This window comes from Panulirus ornatus, chromosome 66 (genome assembly GCF_036320965.1).
Source record: "Panulirus ornatus isolate Po-2019 chromosome 66, ASM3632096v1, whole genome shotgun sequence".
Lineage (NCBI taxonomy): Eukaryota > Metazoa > Arthropoda > Malacostraca > Decapoda > Palinuridae > Panulirus > Panulirus ornatus.
In genome coordinates this window covers 9,835,028-9,851,342 of record NC_092289.1, presented here as the reverse complement: position 1 = coordinate 9,851,342, position 16,315 = coordinate 9,835,028, and the positions used below count along the sequence as shown (strand labels likewise).

The window sequence follows — 16,315 nt, the reverse complement described above, 5'->3', positions numbered from 1 at the left end:
CGTTGGTCAGAATGACACTGGCAAAAATACCCGATTTTAAACGTGCAAAATTTAATGATCTTCGCATTGCTCTTGACAGGCAAACCTTGGATGATAATACTCATCGGAAATGATATGAACGTAGCTTGGAAAAGCTTCACATAAATCCTCAAAGCAGCAGAGGGAATGTACACACCAATGCGTAGTAGACGGTCTGTCTCTAAAATAAGACCAAGGTGGTGGAACGGTGAACTAGAAAAATGCCTTTTGTCTACGAGAGCAGCTCATAAGACACCCAGAAAATCCAATAACCTGCATGACAGAGTAAATTATGAGTTATGTGACAAAATAAATGTCAGTATAAAACGCATATTACTGAAAAAAGCAATAGAAACCCTAAAGAGTTTTACAGTATTGTTAAAAGCAAGAGAGTCTTTACCGAGTCAATAAGTCCATAAATTAGGGAAAACGGTAACTTGGCTCAAGACAACGATGCCATGGCAAAAAATATTAAATTACTGTTTTGTATTTACGATTGAAGACACAACCCATGTTCCGAATCCAGTTTCATTGATAAGAGAGGGAAACGTTCATCAACAAAATGACATAAAAGCGAACATATTTTCAGCAATAAACGAAATGAAAATATATAAAACGGCAAGCTCTGAAAAGTTTCATCCGAGGACAACGAACGAGGAGAAAAATAAGATAGCTAAGCCTTTGATTGCCCTTCCCAATAGGTCACTTGCGACAGGAGAAGCTCCAGATGAATGTAAGTTTGCCAATGAAACACTGATATTCGAAAAAGGTAGTGTCACTGCCCGGAAATCATCGTCCTATTAGCTTAACGTCTGTTGTTGGAAAAAGTATGGAAACCATCATTCGAGACAGCAATGTAAATCATTTAGCGGACATTCACTTAATAAGCAATTCTCAGCATGAATTTTGCCGAAATTGCTCATGTCTGACAAATCTGCATGATTCCTTTTATGATATGATAAAAATGTACGACGAAAGCAGTTGATGGTATCTATTTTCAAAATCTGTCGATAAGGTTCCGCGTCAAAGATTACTGGCAAAGATTAAGACACATGGTTATGACGAGGTTGTACTTCAGTGGACAGGAAATTAATTGGCTATAAACAAACAGTAGTGATTAGTGTTCAAGCCACAGAATGGTTAGAAGTAACAAATAGAGTACCGCAAGACGTAGAAATTCGTTGAACGTCTGCAACTTCAAACTGACACTAACACACACTGATGAACTGGGCTTATAAATGGCAAATGAATTTTATTATCTTTAACTGCTAAGTTATATATACATATTGTTAGAATAAAACGGAAAGGCACGCTGAACTGCAGAAAGTGAATGAGGAAAAAGACCTGAGTGTAATGATCTCTGGTGACCTAAAACCAAGTAAGCAATGCACAGAAACAGTGAAAAAAACGAACAAAATTCTTGGTTTCATTGAGAGAGTCTTCGAATTTAAGTCGAGGGAAGCATCTTTACTCTTTATAATTCATTAGTTTGTCTGCATCTTGTATATTAGTGTTCAGTTTTGGTCACCCTGCCTGAAATGAATATTAGCGCTCAGTTTCGGTCACCCTGCTTAAAAAAAAAAAGACATAGACAGAATGGAGAAAGTACAGCATCGAGCTTCCAAGATGATTTCCGGACTGAGAAACAAAATCTTCCGAGATGATATTATAAGACTTGAATCTATTTAGCTTAAAAAAGAGAAGATTAAAAGTTGAGCTAAAACAATTATTTAAAATGATCAAAGGCTTTGATAATCTTCATCCATCAAATCTATTTAACTCAGAAAAGAGAAGATTAAGAGTTGAGCTAACACAATTATTTAAAATGATCAAAGGCTTTGATAATCTTCATCCATCAAATCTATTTAGCTTAGAAAAGAAGATTAAGAGTTGAGCTAACACAATTATTCAAAATGATCAAAGGTTTTGATAATCTTCATCCATCAAATCTATTTAGCTTAGAAAAGAGAAGATCAAGAGTTGAGCTAACACAATTATTCAAAATGATCAAAGGTTTTGATAATCTTCATCCATCAAATCTATTTAGCTTAGAAAAGAATATTAAGAGTTGAGCTAACACAATTATTCAAAATGATCAAAGGCTTTGATAATCTTCATCCATCAAATCTATTTAGCTTAGAAAAGAATATTAAGAGTTGAGCTAACACAATTATTCAAAATGATCAAAGGCTTTGATAATCTTCATCCATCAAATTATCTAAGACTTGATTCGTCTGATTTACAAGTAGTAATGGATACAAACTCGTGGGTAACCAATTTACCTCTAACGAAGGGGAAATACTTTTTCTTCAACAGGTTTAACATATGAAATCATTTGCTAAGCAAAGTTGTTGAAAGCAGACTATAGTTATGTGTAAGAATGGACGATAAATATTTCGTTTCGAGTCCACGACTTTCATTATTTGGGCCTCTATAACCAAAATGATAATTTGCAGGTTATTCTCTTTGAATTATCTGGATGCCTTCTAACTTTTACCACGCTAATCTGTGAGTTTCTTTATATATTTCACTATTCACAAACAGCCTCAAAAGACCGAGTACACTTTTGCTGTTTGCATTCCTTTGTATTTCTTTCCACATTATACAATATATCTTGTTACACTTCTCTCCCTATAATCCATTTACCACGAACTTGTTACCGAAACTAAAAGTGGAAAAATGCTGCTCATATTAAACATTTGAAATTCAACGTCAAATCACAACTCTGATCAAACATCGATCAAGGAAAATTTGTGTTAACACCCTTAGGGGTGAAATCTAACATGTACAAAATGAATCAAACTGTAAAAATCTAAGCATTTCCTAGTCTGCAGTCCATCTCTATAATTCTGTTAGGCTGTAATATACATACTGGGAACCCGTCCGAGATGTCAAAGAATATAAACAAAGTGTAAGGCCCATTTTCAAAGTGTAACTGAACATTCTCCATGTCAATCCGCTATTAACAGTAAGGGAGAGATTCTATTCAATCACTTTTATGTGAAATTCCCGTGTGATAAGTAGTGTAGGTGATGATATAGTATGTTTAACGCCGTGGAGTCTGGCTATCACCCGTATCATGTACACATCTCTCATATAAAAGGATGTAAAAATGTTCTCACCAACGCCCTGGCTTGGTGTTCAGTAGGAAGACTAGGACTCCTTCGTCACTCCTCAGTAACTAACGGAAGGAGTTATACAATTATATGGATCTGTATATTCTTTATTATAAAGAATTTATGTGGATACATTTAATACTTAGAGTTATTTCTTATGATATAAAACGTACAAAAATATTTGGGTAGTTAGTCTCTTTTGTTCTGTTTCTAAGGTGTATGCTATGTTTTCAAGTGAAAAAGGGTAAATGCTACAAAAACAGAAACTCTTGTTAAAACTATTGTCTGACATTAGACTAGGTTCATAAAAGGCATACAAATTTGATGCTAATAAACCAATAGAAAAGGACACGTTTGACTGACAATCCAATCCGATGAGCGGCTTCCCTCGAAGTTACGAGATATTTATCAGTGAAGTTTGCCCTTGGCCGTGCCAGGTATATCTCAGGCAGAGAATAACCTGTTATTACGTGAGACTGCATTATTCTTTAAGCCTAATGATGCCTTTTGGATGATCCCTGTGGTATAATAAGTGCAGTTGAGAGCTAAAGAGCTGTAGGTTAAACCATAAAAAGTTCCTGAAAGTCAGATGCGTTTATGAAAGACACAAAACCGCATCTTGGCGGTAAACTTACCAACGCCAAAAGGCAGAAACCCCATCTTCTTGGTGGCGAATTTGCCCTCAGGGTCCAGCCAGCGCTCTGGGAGGAACTCATTGGGATGGTCCCAGTAGCGAGGGTCGTGGTGCATCGTTGTTGCCGAACTGTTGATGACGGAGCCCTGTGGGTAAAGTGGATCGGATCAGTGAGGGCAATTACATGTAGTCACTACATTCCTGTCATGTTCAATTGCAAATCAATATACCCTCCAAGATTTCTCACGTGTTTTCTGCTTTCCGTTGAGTGGCAGAGTGAAGAGCAGGTGCGGACAGCCCAGCAACACGATGAAAACATATTAACAGAACACAGAGTCAGGACGGTTTCATCTTTACAAGTGGTGTAAATGATGAACACATCAGAGGACGGGAAGCCTCCTTTAAAGAGGCACATACACTTGGGGTCAGAAACGAATAACAGATTAAGGAAGGCCTATACTAACGAAGAAAATGTAAAAGACCACAGAAGGGGGACATAGTTTGCTCTGTTTTGAGTGTAAATAGTATCGGACTTAAAAGATATAACATTGACACCTTACCTTGGGAATGAAATAGCCGCCCAGTTGAGTGTCTCTTACGGCCACATGTTGGCCGCCTAGAGAAAGCAGTGAGGACTTACGAAGAACTTCGTGCAACACAGCTTCTGTATACGGAAGCCTGAAAATCGTCAACGGTGGAGAGTATTACTATTCAAGTGGAGCAGAGAGAGACTTACAGATACACAAGGTATGACAAAACAGCGTTGTAGAGAGTACCTTAGTGTGAATTTCTATAATCTTGCTGTATCGTATTTCAATGTGAACTTCTATAAGAACAAGAACTTCGCACACCCCTTCTCACACATCTGATGTCTTTATTACACCTCACTCTGTCCAAGTGATGGTGTTACATACCTCTAAGACATACCCTCAAGTCGCCCCTTTGCCATCTCCTTCACCCTTTATTTATACCACAGGCTTGATGAAATTGTTGTTTCCCAGTTTAATTTTCAGAAAAAGAGACCAAAGACTTCTCTGCCCTCCTTCTGGCCCTGTTACTGGTTTGTAACCATCTATCTATATTGTACAGGTAAATGATGTATACACTCTTGGGGCTCCAACTCTCGAACCCTCTCTACAATCATGCAACTTAAATTTCTGAATATTGTCCTCATTTACTATAGCTTCATTCAGTTTATTACATTCATGCACTACTCTTTATATCTTACATATCTTTCTTACATATCTTTTCTAACAGGTTTCTTGCTTAATATTTTGTTATTGCCTCTTGTTTTATTCTAATCCTACATCTCTCAAAGAACTATCCGTCTACGTCATAAATCTGCTTTAAATATCTAGGATTGTAGTGGAATCACTCCTCACTCTTTTCTCCTATAACGGACAAATCTAAGGCCTTTAGCCTTTCCCTGTAATTCATTTATCATTATTCTCGTAAGTTTATGTGTGTGATTGTTGTTTGTGCGTTAAGAGGAGAAAGTTCTATGCTCGTGTTTTCGTCTCTTATACTTGACTATCGATACCATGTCTTATCCTACATGTGCATACATACTACAACACACTAGCTTGAGCTAAGTATTCATTCATCAACAAACCCAGATGGTTAGCTGTGGTCCTAATGTCGAGGCCAGAGATTCGAAGCCAGGCGCTTGTGCTGACTCATGCTCAGCAATGCGAACCACTGCACCACGGAGGCCCGTAACACTTTTAAGTTCAGATTGAAATCTTAAACGTATGTGTGTGTGTGTGCGTGTGTGTATGTGTGTGTGTGTGTGTGTGTGTGTTGAGAACCCAAATTGATATGTATCAAGAGCAACATTCTACAGCTTATCAGTGAAACTGAAGAAACAGCTAATCTAACACCAGGCACATACTGAGTGCTGGTCCGTTAGTACAGGGTGAAGATATAGGTTGTGGAGGAATCAAAACTATAATCCAGGTGATGAAGCAGGAGAGTCACCTGATCCTATCATCGAGAGTGACCAAGGTGCCTTTCGGGAGGACTTCGTCCAGCTCGTCTTGCAGTCTTCGTTGCACCTCCGGGTACGTGGCCAGGTAGTAGAACATCCACACAAGGGTACTCCTGGTCGTCTCACTCCCGGCGAAGAACAGGTCAAGAGACAAGATCGCTAAGTCCTTATCTGAAAGTTATAGTGGCTGGGCATTAGGTCAAATGGTGACATACAGAGAAAGGACTATTTGGGAACAGATGACAGAAAGGCATGTAAGCCATGGTAAGTTAACTATCTCACTTACACTATGAGTGTCGTCTTTTGGTATCTTAAGGAGCGTCGTCTGACCTCTTCTCACATAGTGTCGTCTGAACGTGTTTCACATGCTATCATCAGACCATGTCACAGACATTATCATCTCATAGTAGTTTCTGACCGTATCTCACAAAGTGTCGTATGATGATATCTCACATACTATCATTTGATAATATCTCACTCAGGATCATCTGACCGTCTCACAGAGAGTAGTCTAAAAGCATCTCACATAGTGTTGTCTGTCTATGTCTCACATAGTGTCGTCTGACTATGTCTCACAGTATCGTCTGTGTCTCAAAGTGTCGTCTGACCATGTCTCACATAGTACAGTCTAACTATGTCTCATAGTGTCGTCTAACCATGTCTCACATAGCACCGTCTGACTATGTCTCATATAGCACCGTCTGACTATGTCTCACATAGTGTAGTCTGACTATGTCTCATAGTGTCGTCTAACCATGTCTCACATAGTGTCTTCTGACTATGTCTCACATAGTGTCTTCTGACTATGTCTCAAAGTGTCGTCTGACTATGTCTCACATAGTGTCGTCTGACTACGTCTCATAGTGTCGTCTGACTACGTCTCATAGTGTCGTCTAACTACGTCTCATAGTGTCGTCTGACCATGTCTCACATAGTGCAGTCTGGCTTCATCTCATAGTGTCGTCTGAAATGTCTCACATAATACCGTCTGACTACGTCTCATAGTGTCGTCTGACTATGTCTCACATAGTGTTGCCTGACTACGTCTCACAGCGTCGTCTGACCATGTCTCACATAGTGCAATCTGACTAAGTCTCATAGTGTCGTACGACCATGTCTCACATAGTACCATCTGACTACGTCTTATAGTGTCGTTTGACCATGTTTCACATAGTGGAGTCTGACTATGTCTCATAGAGTCGTCAACCATGTCCCACATAGTGTCGTCTGGCTATGTCTCACATAGTGCAGTCTGACTTTGTCTCATAGTGTCGTCTAACCATGTCTCACATACTGCAGTCTGACTATGTCTCATAGCGTCATCTGACTATGTCTGACATAACACCATCTGACTATGTCTCACATAGTGTCGTCTGAATATGTCTCACATAAAGTCTTCTGACTATGTCTCACATAGTGTCGTATGACTATGTCTCACATAAAGTCTTCTGACTATATCTCACATAGTGTCGTCTGGCTATGTCTCACATACTGCAGTCTGACTTTGTCTCATAGTGTCGTCTAACCATGTCTCACATAGTGTTGTCTGAGTATGTCTCACACTGTCGTGTGCCTATGTCTCACATAGAGTCGTTTGACTTTGTCTCACATAGTGTCGTCTGACTACGTCTCATAGTGTCGTCTGACCATGTCTCACATAGTGTCGTCTGACTACGTCTCATAGCGTCGTCTGACCATGTCTCACATAGTGCAGTCTGACTACGTCTCATGGTGTCGTCTGACCATGTCTCACATAGTGTCGTCTGACTACGTCTCATAGTGTCTATTGACCATGTCTCACATACTGCAGTCTGACTTTGTCTCAGAGTGTCGTCTAACCATGTCTCACATAGTGCCGTCTGAGTATGTCTCATACTGTCGTCTGCCTATGTCTCACATAGAGTCGTCTGACTTTGTCTCACATAGTGTCGTCTGACTATGTCTCACAGAGAAAGGTGCAAGAGGTGAAAAAGAGGGCAAATGAGAGATGGGGTGAGAAAGTATCATTAAATTTTCGGGAGAATAAAAAGATGTTTTAGAAGGAGGTAAATAAAGTGCGTAAGACAAGAGAAAAAAATGGGAACTTCAGTGACGGGGGCTAATGGGGAGGTAATAACAAGTAGTGGTGATGTGAGAAGGAGATGGAGTGAGTATTTTGAAAGTTTGCTGAATGTGTTTTATAATAGAGTGGCACATATAGGGTATTTTGGTCAAAGTGGTGTGCAAAGTGATAGGGTTAGGGAGAATGATGTGGTAAACAGAGAAGAGGTAGTAAAAGCTTTGCGGAAGACGAGAGCCGGCAAGGCAGCAGATTTGGATGGTATTGCACTGGAATTTATTAAAAAGGTGGGTGATTGTATTGTTGGCTGGTTGGTAAGGTTATTTAATGTATGTATGATTCATGGTGAGGTGCCCGAGGATTGGCGGAATGCTTGCATAATGCCATTGCACAAAGGCAAAGGGGATAAAAGTGAAGTCTCAAATTACAGAGGTATAAGTATGTTGAGTATTCATGGGAAATTATATGGGAGGGTATTGATTGAGAGGGTGAAGGCATGTACAGAGCATCAGGTTGGGGAAGAGCAAAGTGGTTTCAGAAGTGGTAGAGGATGTGTGGATCAGGTGTTTGCTTTGAGGAATGTATGTGAGAAATACTTAGAAAAGCAAATGGATTTGTATGTAGCATTTATGGATCTGGAAAAACCATATGATAGAGTTGATAGGGATGATCTATGGAAGGTATTAAGAATATGTGGTGTGGGAGGCAAGTTGTTTGAAGCAATGAAAAGTTTTTATCGAGGATGTAAGGCATGTGTACGTGTAGGAAGAGAGGAAAGTGATTGGTTCTCAGTGAATGTAGGTTTGCGGCAGGGTGTGTGATGTCTCCATGGCTGTTTAACTTGTTTATGGATGAGGTTGTTAGGGAGGTGAATGCAAGAGTTTTGGAAAGAGGGGCAAGTATGCAGCCTGTTGTGGATGAGAGATCTTGGGAAGTGAGTCAGTTGTTGTTCGCTGATGATACAGCTGGTGACTGAGTTTCGTAAAGTGTGTGAAAGAAGAAAGCTGAGAGTAAATGTGAATAAGAGCAAGGTTATTAGGTACAGTAGGGTTGAGGGACAAGTCAATTGGGAGGTAAGTTTGAATGGAGAGAAACTGGAGGAAGTGAAGTGTTTTAGATATCTGGGAGTGGATTTGACAGCGGATGGAACCATGGAAGCGGAAGTGAATCATAGAGTGGGAGAGGGGGCGAAAGTTCTGGGAGCGTTGAAGAATGTGTGGAAGTCGAGAACATTATCTCGGAAAGCAAAAATGGGTATTGCTGAAGGAATAGTGGTTCCAACAATGTTGTATGGTTGCGAGGCGTGGGCTATAGAGTTGTGCGGAGGAGGGTGGATGTGCTGGAAATGAGATGTTTAAGGACAATATGTGGTGTGAGGTTGTTTGATGGACTAAGTAATGATAGGGTAAGAGAGGTGTGTGGTAACAAAAAGAGTGTGGTTGAGAGAGGAGAAGAGGGTGTTTTGAAATGGTATGGTCACATGGAGAGAATGAGTGAGGAAAGATTGACAAAGAGGATATATGTGTCAGAGGTAGAGGAAACGAGAAGTGGGAGACCAAATTGGAGGTGGAAAGATGGAGTGAAAAAGATTTTGAGAGATCGGGGCCTGAACATGCAGGAAGGTGAAAGGCATGCAAGGAATAGAGTGAATTGGAACAATGCAGTATACCGGGTTCGACGTGCTGTCAATGGATTGAACCTGGGCATGTGAAGCGTCTGGGGTAAACCATGTAAACTTCTGTGGGGCCTGGATGTGGAAAGGGAGCTGTGGTTTCGGTGCATTATTACATGACATCTAGAGACTGAGTGTAAACGAATGTGGCCTTTGATGTCTTTTCCTAGCGCTACTTCGTGCACATGCGGAAGCATGGGGTTGTTATATCATGTGAGGCGGGGTGGGGATGGAAATGAATAAAGGCAGACTGTATGGATTATGTACATGTGTGTATATGTATATGTCTGTGTATGTATATATATGTATACGTTGAGATGTATAGGTATGTATATTTGCGTGTGTGGACGTGTATGTATATAATTGTGTATGTGGGTGGGTTGGGACATTCTTTCGTTTGTTTCCTTGCGCTACCTTGCTAACGCGGGAGACAGCGACAAAGCAAATCAAAATGAATATATATATATATATATATATATATATATATATATATATATATATATATATATATATATATATATATATATATGTATTTGACAATGAAAGATCTAGGGTACTTTAACTTATATTCAATAGAATATATCTTCTCAAACTCACAATCTGTATACTCTGGACTGAAAATAAAAAATGCCCTATGAAACAGATTGAAAGGTTGAAAATTTAACTCTGTCATGTTGAGATGAGTGATAATGGATATGTGAGCATACATTGGTAGGTTTTCTGTATATGCTAAACTTAAACTTGTTTCCTTGCCCATGGATCATGCAATCAAAAATGGTAACACACCATTATTTTCATTTTCTACAATAAATGTGATGGAAGGTACTAAATTGTTAAATAAGAGGAGAAATATTTGTAAATCTTCATTTGTTGGCCAAACACAAAGAACATCATCTACATATCTAAACCAAACTGCACTAGAAGTTAAGATATCCTCTAGTAATTTTGTTTCAAAAAATTCCATATAAAGATTACTTAGTGCAGTTGAAAGAGGGATACCCATTGCCATACCAAATTTTTTATCATAATAACCTCCACTGAATTGGAATATACAGTTTTTCAACCCCTAGATCTTTCATTGATAAATACCTAAAGTTGACAAAGAAATGATTTTATATGTTGAGCCCAATCCTCCCATTTCAACAAGAATCTTTAAGTTCTTTCTGAAAATGATAATTTTACTTTACGTCCCAGGTTCCATAAAGAATATCTTAATCAGGAATTCACCAGAAAATTCTCCTGGGTACATCTATAAAGTGCCATGTAGAAATTGTGATAAGTTTATTGACTGGAGTAATGCCATCTCAGTTATCAACTCTAACTCTATTACCACGAGAAATATCAATGAATCTTCTATCATTAAATACATAGAGAATTAAAATCTTAAAATAGTGATGGTCTTTACAAATTAGATAATTGTATTGTTGATAAGATTTGTAAAATGATAAGTTTTTGAGCGCTCGTTGTCTGTCTTGGACAATCGCATATATATATATATATATATATATATATATATATATATATATATACATTATTGGTGCATATGCACCTGGGCATGAGAAGAAAAAAGATCATGAGAGGCAAGTGTTTTGGGAGCAGCTGAATATATAAAACGCGAAACTCAAGGAAACAAGTGAAAGCTGTTGAAAAGAAAACAGGGACTGATACACCATCATTGCTATATCTTATCTTCTCACATACAAACACGAATATTAAGAGCATTATATACGATATCCAGATTGGAAGAGTTTGACTTTGTGGTAAACAAGGACATTAAAAAAGCAAAGGTGAGAAAAGACATGAAAATAGCACATTGCCGCGGAAACTATACAAACCTCAATAACTTATAAGGTAAATTATATAGTTCAGTGGCCTGGAACCAAAGCGTTGTTGTGAGAAGTTCTGTAAAATTCATAATGAAGGGTTACAAGACATGAGTATCTCATGCTTCTGCTACAGAAGGAGCGGTGAGGATGAAGAAGGAATGGTTTAATGAAAGATGTCAAAGGCAAAGGAGCTTCGAGAGCTACAGTGATGATATATACGGCACTCCAACCAGCCAGCATTTGCAAAACAAGAGAGCATGGAACGAGTACAGTAGGACAAGAAAGGAAAAACGAAGAAGCTTAAAAAAGAATATTGTAAATAAGGCAGGTGAAAAACCAAAACTTTTCCATAATTTAATCGGGAATCAATTGTCAGTTAAGGAGCAGCTGATCAAGCTAATGGATTCAGAATGAAAAATTGAAGGTGATGATGTAAGGATACGTAAGTTACTGAATAACATATTCGAAGGTGTTTTCACAGTGGAGGATACCATAGTCCCAACACCAGTGAGATGGAATGGGGATGAGGTTTTGGAAATCGCTGAGATATCTACAAAACACATCAACAGAGTACCAAAAGGACTTGACCCATACAAGGCCTATAGTCCTCGAGAAATTTCACCACGTGATAAAGATGTGGATAGAGACGCTTGAATTACTTTTCAAGATGTCAGTGTAGTGATGCAAAGTGCCACGGAAGTTTTTAAGGGCAAACTACCTACCTACATATAAAAAGGAGACAGGGTACAGAGATGAACTACAAATTGATCCCATAACGAGTGTACTGTGTAAGGTTGTGGAAGAGAATATCAGAAAGCAAGTCGATAACTCTCTACGGAAGAAAAACATCTTAGATTACAGACAGCACGCTTTTAGGGAAAGGCGGTCGAGTGTAAGTAACCTTTTATAGTTCCACGAGGGAATGAGCTTTGTCCTCAACAAAAGCAAAGAGTGGGTGGACTGCTTGTATCTGAATTGCCGAAAAGCATGGGAGGCTGTTTAGGAAGCTAGTTCACCAGACAGGAATAAAAGGGAAACTCCTTCAATGGTCAGAAGAGTATCTCTGAGGGAGAGAACAAAGGGTGCATGTTACAGGAGCCTTTTTCAGAAGTGTTGAGGTAACCAGCGGAGCGCCACTGGGTTTAGTTTTAGGGCCATCATTCTTCTTAATCTATATCACCAACTCGCCAGCAGGTATCAGGTCCTACTTGAATATGTTTGCAGATTACATATTAGCCATAAGAGAAGTGAAAAGCGAGGAGGCTTGCATCAGCTTACAAGGGGAGCTAAACAGACTACAAAGTTGGTCTGAAACATAGTTGACGAAATTCAACCTGAGGAGATATAGAATAATGAGGATGGCACAAAGCGAAAGACGGCCACAATATTACTATCATCCAAAAGAAAATATGTAGCTTCAGGATCATGTGTGAGAAAGACTTGGAAGTCAACATCTTCCATAACCTGTCGCCAGAATCCCATATGAGGAGAATAGTTAGGAAGACAAATTGTCTGCTGACAAATATCAGAATAGCCTTCAGCTACTAATATCCTACATTAGACCAAAACTAGAATATTCTTTCTAGCAATGTTAGGTCACCGCACCTAAAGATGCATAAAGCGCCAGAAGAGGGCAACAAAGAAGGTATCACATTAAGAGAGATAAGTTAAATGGAAAAGCTGTGACTTTAAATATACCCACCTGAGAGAGTAAGCTGATAGGTGATATGATCAAAATCTTTACGTTTTAAAAACAGATCGACGATGTGTACAGTGAAGAGTTCGTTGAGAGTAGTAATAAAGCAACCAGAAGACACATGAAAGTAAGAAACCTGTTTTAAAGGCTGTAAAAAATATTTTTGTGGTATATCACTTTTGGATGATTGTAACAGATCTGAGGACATGGATAATGCAGACAGCATGCAAAAAATTTAACACTTTGTATGACAGTTGAAATCATCAAGATGCGGGGCCCTACAAGTGAAAAAATTCCCCCTCACACACACACACACACACACACACACACACACACACACAAAATCTACCGTCTTGTTAATCTTGCTTCATGAACAATGGAGAACCTAGGGTGAATCCTGGGACTTTCTCATTCTCATTCTTACTCTTCCTTACCCACACTCATAAGAACCCTGCAAGAAATCCCTCTCAGATGCTTCAGCTTCCCAAAACCCTTCTCTCCAGTCAGAAGTCAAGAGAGATTTTCGCAGTTTCATGTGTCGCCATCACTTGAACCTGATCCTGGAGGTGTATTCTTGGACATTAGCTGGGAGAGTGACTGCCACTGATGGTGGTAATGTCTCAGATAACGGAAGAAGGGTTCCCACTATACATACCTGTTTGGTCAAGTACTTTACGTAGTCTCGCGGTCATTCATTTCAGTATTGATATAGTCACTCATTTCAGGTAGCGTCATAATCAGTCGTTTCAGGTAGTGACACAGCCAGTGACTCAGAGCAGATATGGACACTTATTATGGTTATTCATCACTACAAGTTGTTGACAGGGAATCATTTACCACAGCTGGTACACGCAGTGTTGAATTGTTCACTGCTTCTGGGAAAACACTGGTTACTGAACGACTGTATGTAGTTATAAGGTCATCCACAAGTGTGTGTTAGCTAAGGGTCACTAACCAGTCAATGTAGTTAAAGGTTATTCACTAATGTGGTAAGCTACATAGTTCCTCATCACTGTAGTCAGTAGTTAGAGGAAACTCAGCAAAGCAGGAAGGCAGCTGGGGAGCCACTCGCTGACACTGAAAACTAGGGTTTACTTACCTACGCACGTAAAGTAATTTGCCAGAACAGTTAGTTATGGCCACACAAAGCAGCAGATAGTTGGAACTCACTCACCAATGCAGGTATTGGCATGTTAATTCACCCTTGGGGATAATAGCAGGGTCACTTTCCACTGCAGGAAGTGGCAGAGGCACTCAACACAACAGATAGCTGCAGGTGACTCACCACTGCAGGTGGTGGCAGGGTCGTCCTTCTTCTCATCCATCTCTATCAAGTAGCCATCTATCAAGTCCCGCGGGTTGTCTCGGTCTAGAGTGGCACGATGCTCCTCGATCTCCTCCTGTGGCACACGTAGGAACCTTAGGTTAGTGACTGACAGGATGAAGACATGTAAAAGCATCAGACTAGGGAGGAACGGTATGGTCTCAGATGTGATAGGAGATATGTGGATCAAGTGCTTACCATAAAGATTGAGATGCTTATGGACCTGAAGAAAGCATATGACAGGATTAGGATACCTTGTATAAAGTTTTAAGAATATATGGTATTGGGTACAAGGGTTAAAGCATGTGTACAAGTAAGATGAGAGGAGAGTGAGCTGCTCCAAGCAAAGGCTGGTCTATGGAAAGGATTGTGATGTTACTATGGCTGTTAAATTTGTTTACGGATGGGTTGTAAAGGAGGGAAATGCAAGAGACTTAGAGAGAGGGACGAGTATGCATTATGTAGGGGATCTGGGGGCCTGGGAGTGAGTCATTTGTTGTATGCTAGCGACACAGCACTAGTGGCAGATTCGAGTGAGAAAGTGTAGAAGTTGGTAACTGAGTTCTGGAGAGTGTGTGAAAGGAGGAAGTTAAGTGTAGATGAGATTAAAATAATCATAATTAGGTTCAGTGAGGTAGAGGGCGAGACCAAAGGAAGGGGTAGCACTACTCCTAAAGCAAGAGTTTTGAAAGTGTGTAACAGTGAAAGAAAGTAAATTCTAGGTTGATGTGAAAAAAACTGAAAGTGGATGGCGAGAGATGGGTGATTATTGATGTTTATGGTACTAACCATGAAAGAAATATCATGATAGGCAAGTGTTTTGGGACCTGGTGAGTGAGTGTATCAGCTATTTTGGTGCATGAGAACAGGTATTAGTGATAGGAAATTTAAATGGGAAGGTAAGTAATATGGCAGTTGAGGGTGCAACTTGTGTGCATGGGATATTCAGTGTTGTGAATGAAAAGGGTGAAGAACTTGTGAAGCTGTGTGCTGAAAAAAGACTGATGATTTGAAATACCTGGTGTGAAAAGAGAGATATACACAAGTATAAGTATTTGAGTAGGAAAGGTGGTCAACGGGTATCATTTGATTACGTATGACTTGATAGGAGTGTATAATAGAGACTTTTGAATATAAATGTGTTGAAAGGAGCTGTTGATAGGATGTCTGGTCACTATCTTGCGGAGGCGAGAGTGAAGATTTGCAAAGATTTTTGAAAAAGGGGAAACAATGTCGGGGAGAAGAAAGTGAAAAGAGTGGTGGCCTGGAAGGAAGACTTGTTTGAAGAAATAACAAGGGAGAATGAGTGTACAATGGCAAAAGGTGAGAGTAAATAACGTGAGATGAATGGGTGAGGAATGGGAAGTACTTAAGGAAGCAGTGATAGCATGTGCAAGAGATGCAAGGGGCATGCAGAAGATGAGAGGTGGGCAGATTAAAAAAGGGTAGTGAGTGGTGGAAATAAGACGTAAAGTTGCTAATGAAAGAGAAAAGAGACACGTTTGGGTCACTACAAGGAAGGGGTGCAAATGATAGAGATGTATAAGAAAAACCGGCAGGGGGTCAAGAATAAGGCGCATGAACTGAAAATGAGGGCAAATGAGAGTTGGGGTGAGAGAGTATCATTAAACTTCATTAAAAATAAAAAGATGTTTTGGAAGGAGATAATGTGCGAAAGGCAAGAGAACAAATGGGAACATCGGTGAAGGGAGCAATATGGGTGTAATAGCAAATAGTGATGGAGTGAGGAGATGGTGAGTATTTTGAAGGATTGTTAAATGTGTTTGATGGTAGAGTGGTAGATGTAGGGTGTTTAGGTCGGGTTGGTATAAGAAGTAAGAGAGTCAGGGAGAGTGGTTTGGTGAAGAGAGAAGAGGTGGTGAGAGTTTTGTGGAATAAGAAATCCGGCAAGGTGGCGGGATTGGATGGTAATGAAGTTGAATACATGGGGTGATGCTGTTGTTAATTGATCGGTAACGATAT

The 16,315-nt window shown here is 39.6% G+C and overlaps 1 protein-coding gene across 1 annotated transcript in view; it reads right to left on the bottom strand.

Moving 5' to 3' along the window:
- The window catches only part of LOC139746949 (cytochrome P450 2L1-like), a 163,954-nt gene that overhangs the window by 15,326 nt on the left and 132,313 nt on the right, over positions 1 to 16,315 (bottom strand). Inside the window, exons 7-10 of the mRNA XM_071658644.1 lie at positions 14,294 to 14,408; positions 5,746 to 5,926; positions 4,329 to 4,446; positions 3,770 to 3,914 (exon numbers count right to left, since the gene is read on the bottom strand). Of these exons, the coding sequence (XP_071514745.1) occupies positions 3,770 to 3,914; positions 4,329 to 4,446; positions 5,746 to 5,926; positions 14,294 to 14,408 (559 nt within the window). The remainder of the gene's footprint in view (positions 1 to 3,769; positions 3,915 to 4,328; positions 4,447 to 5,745; positions 5,927 to 14,293; positions 14,409 to 16,315) is intronic.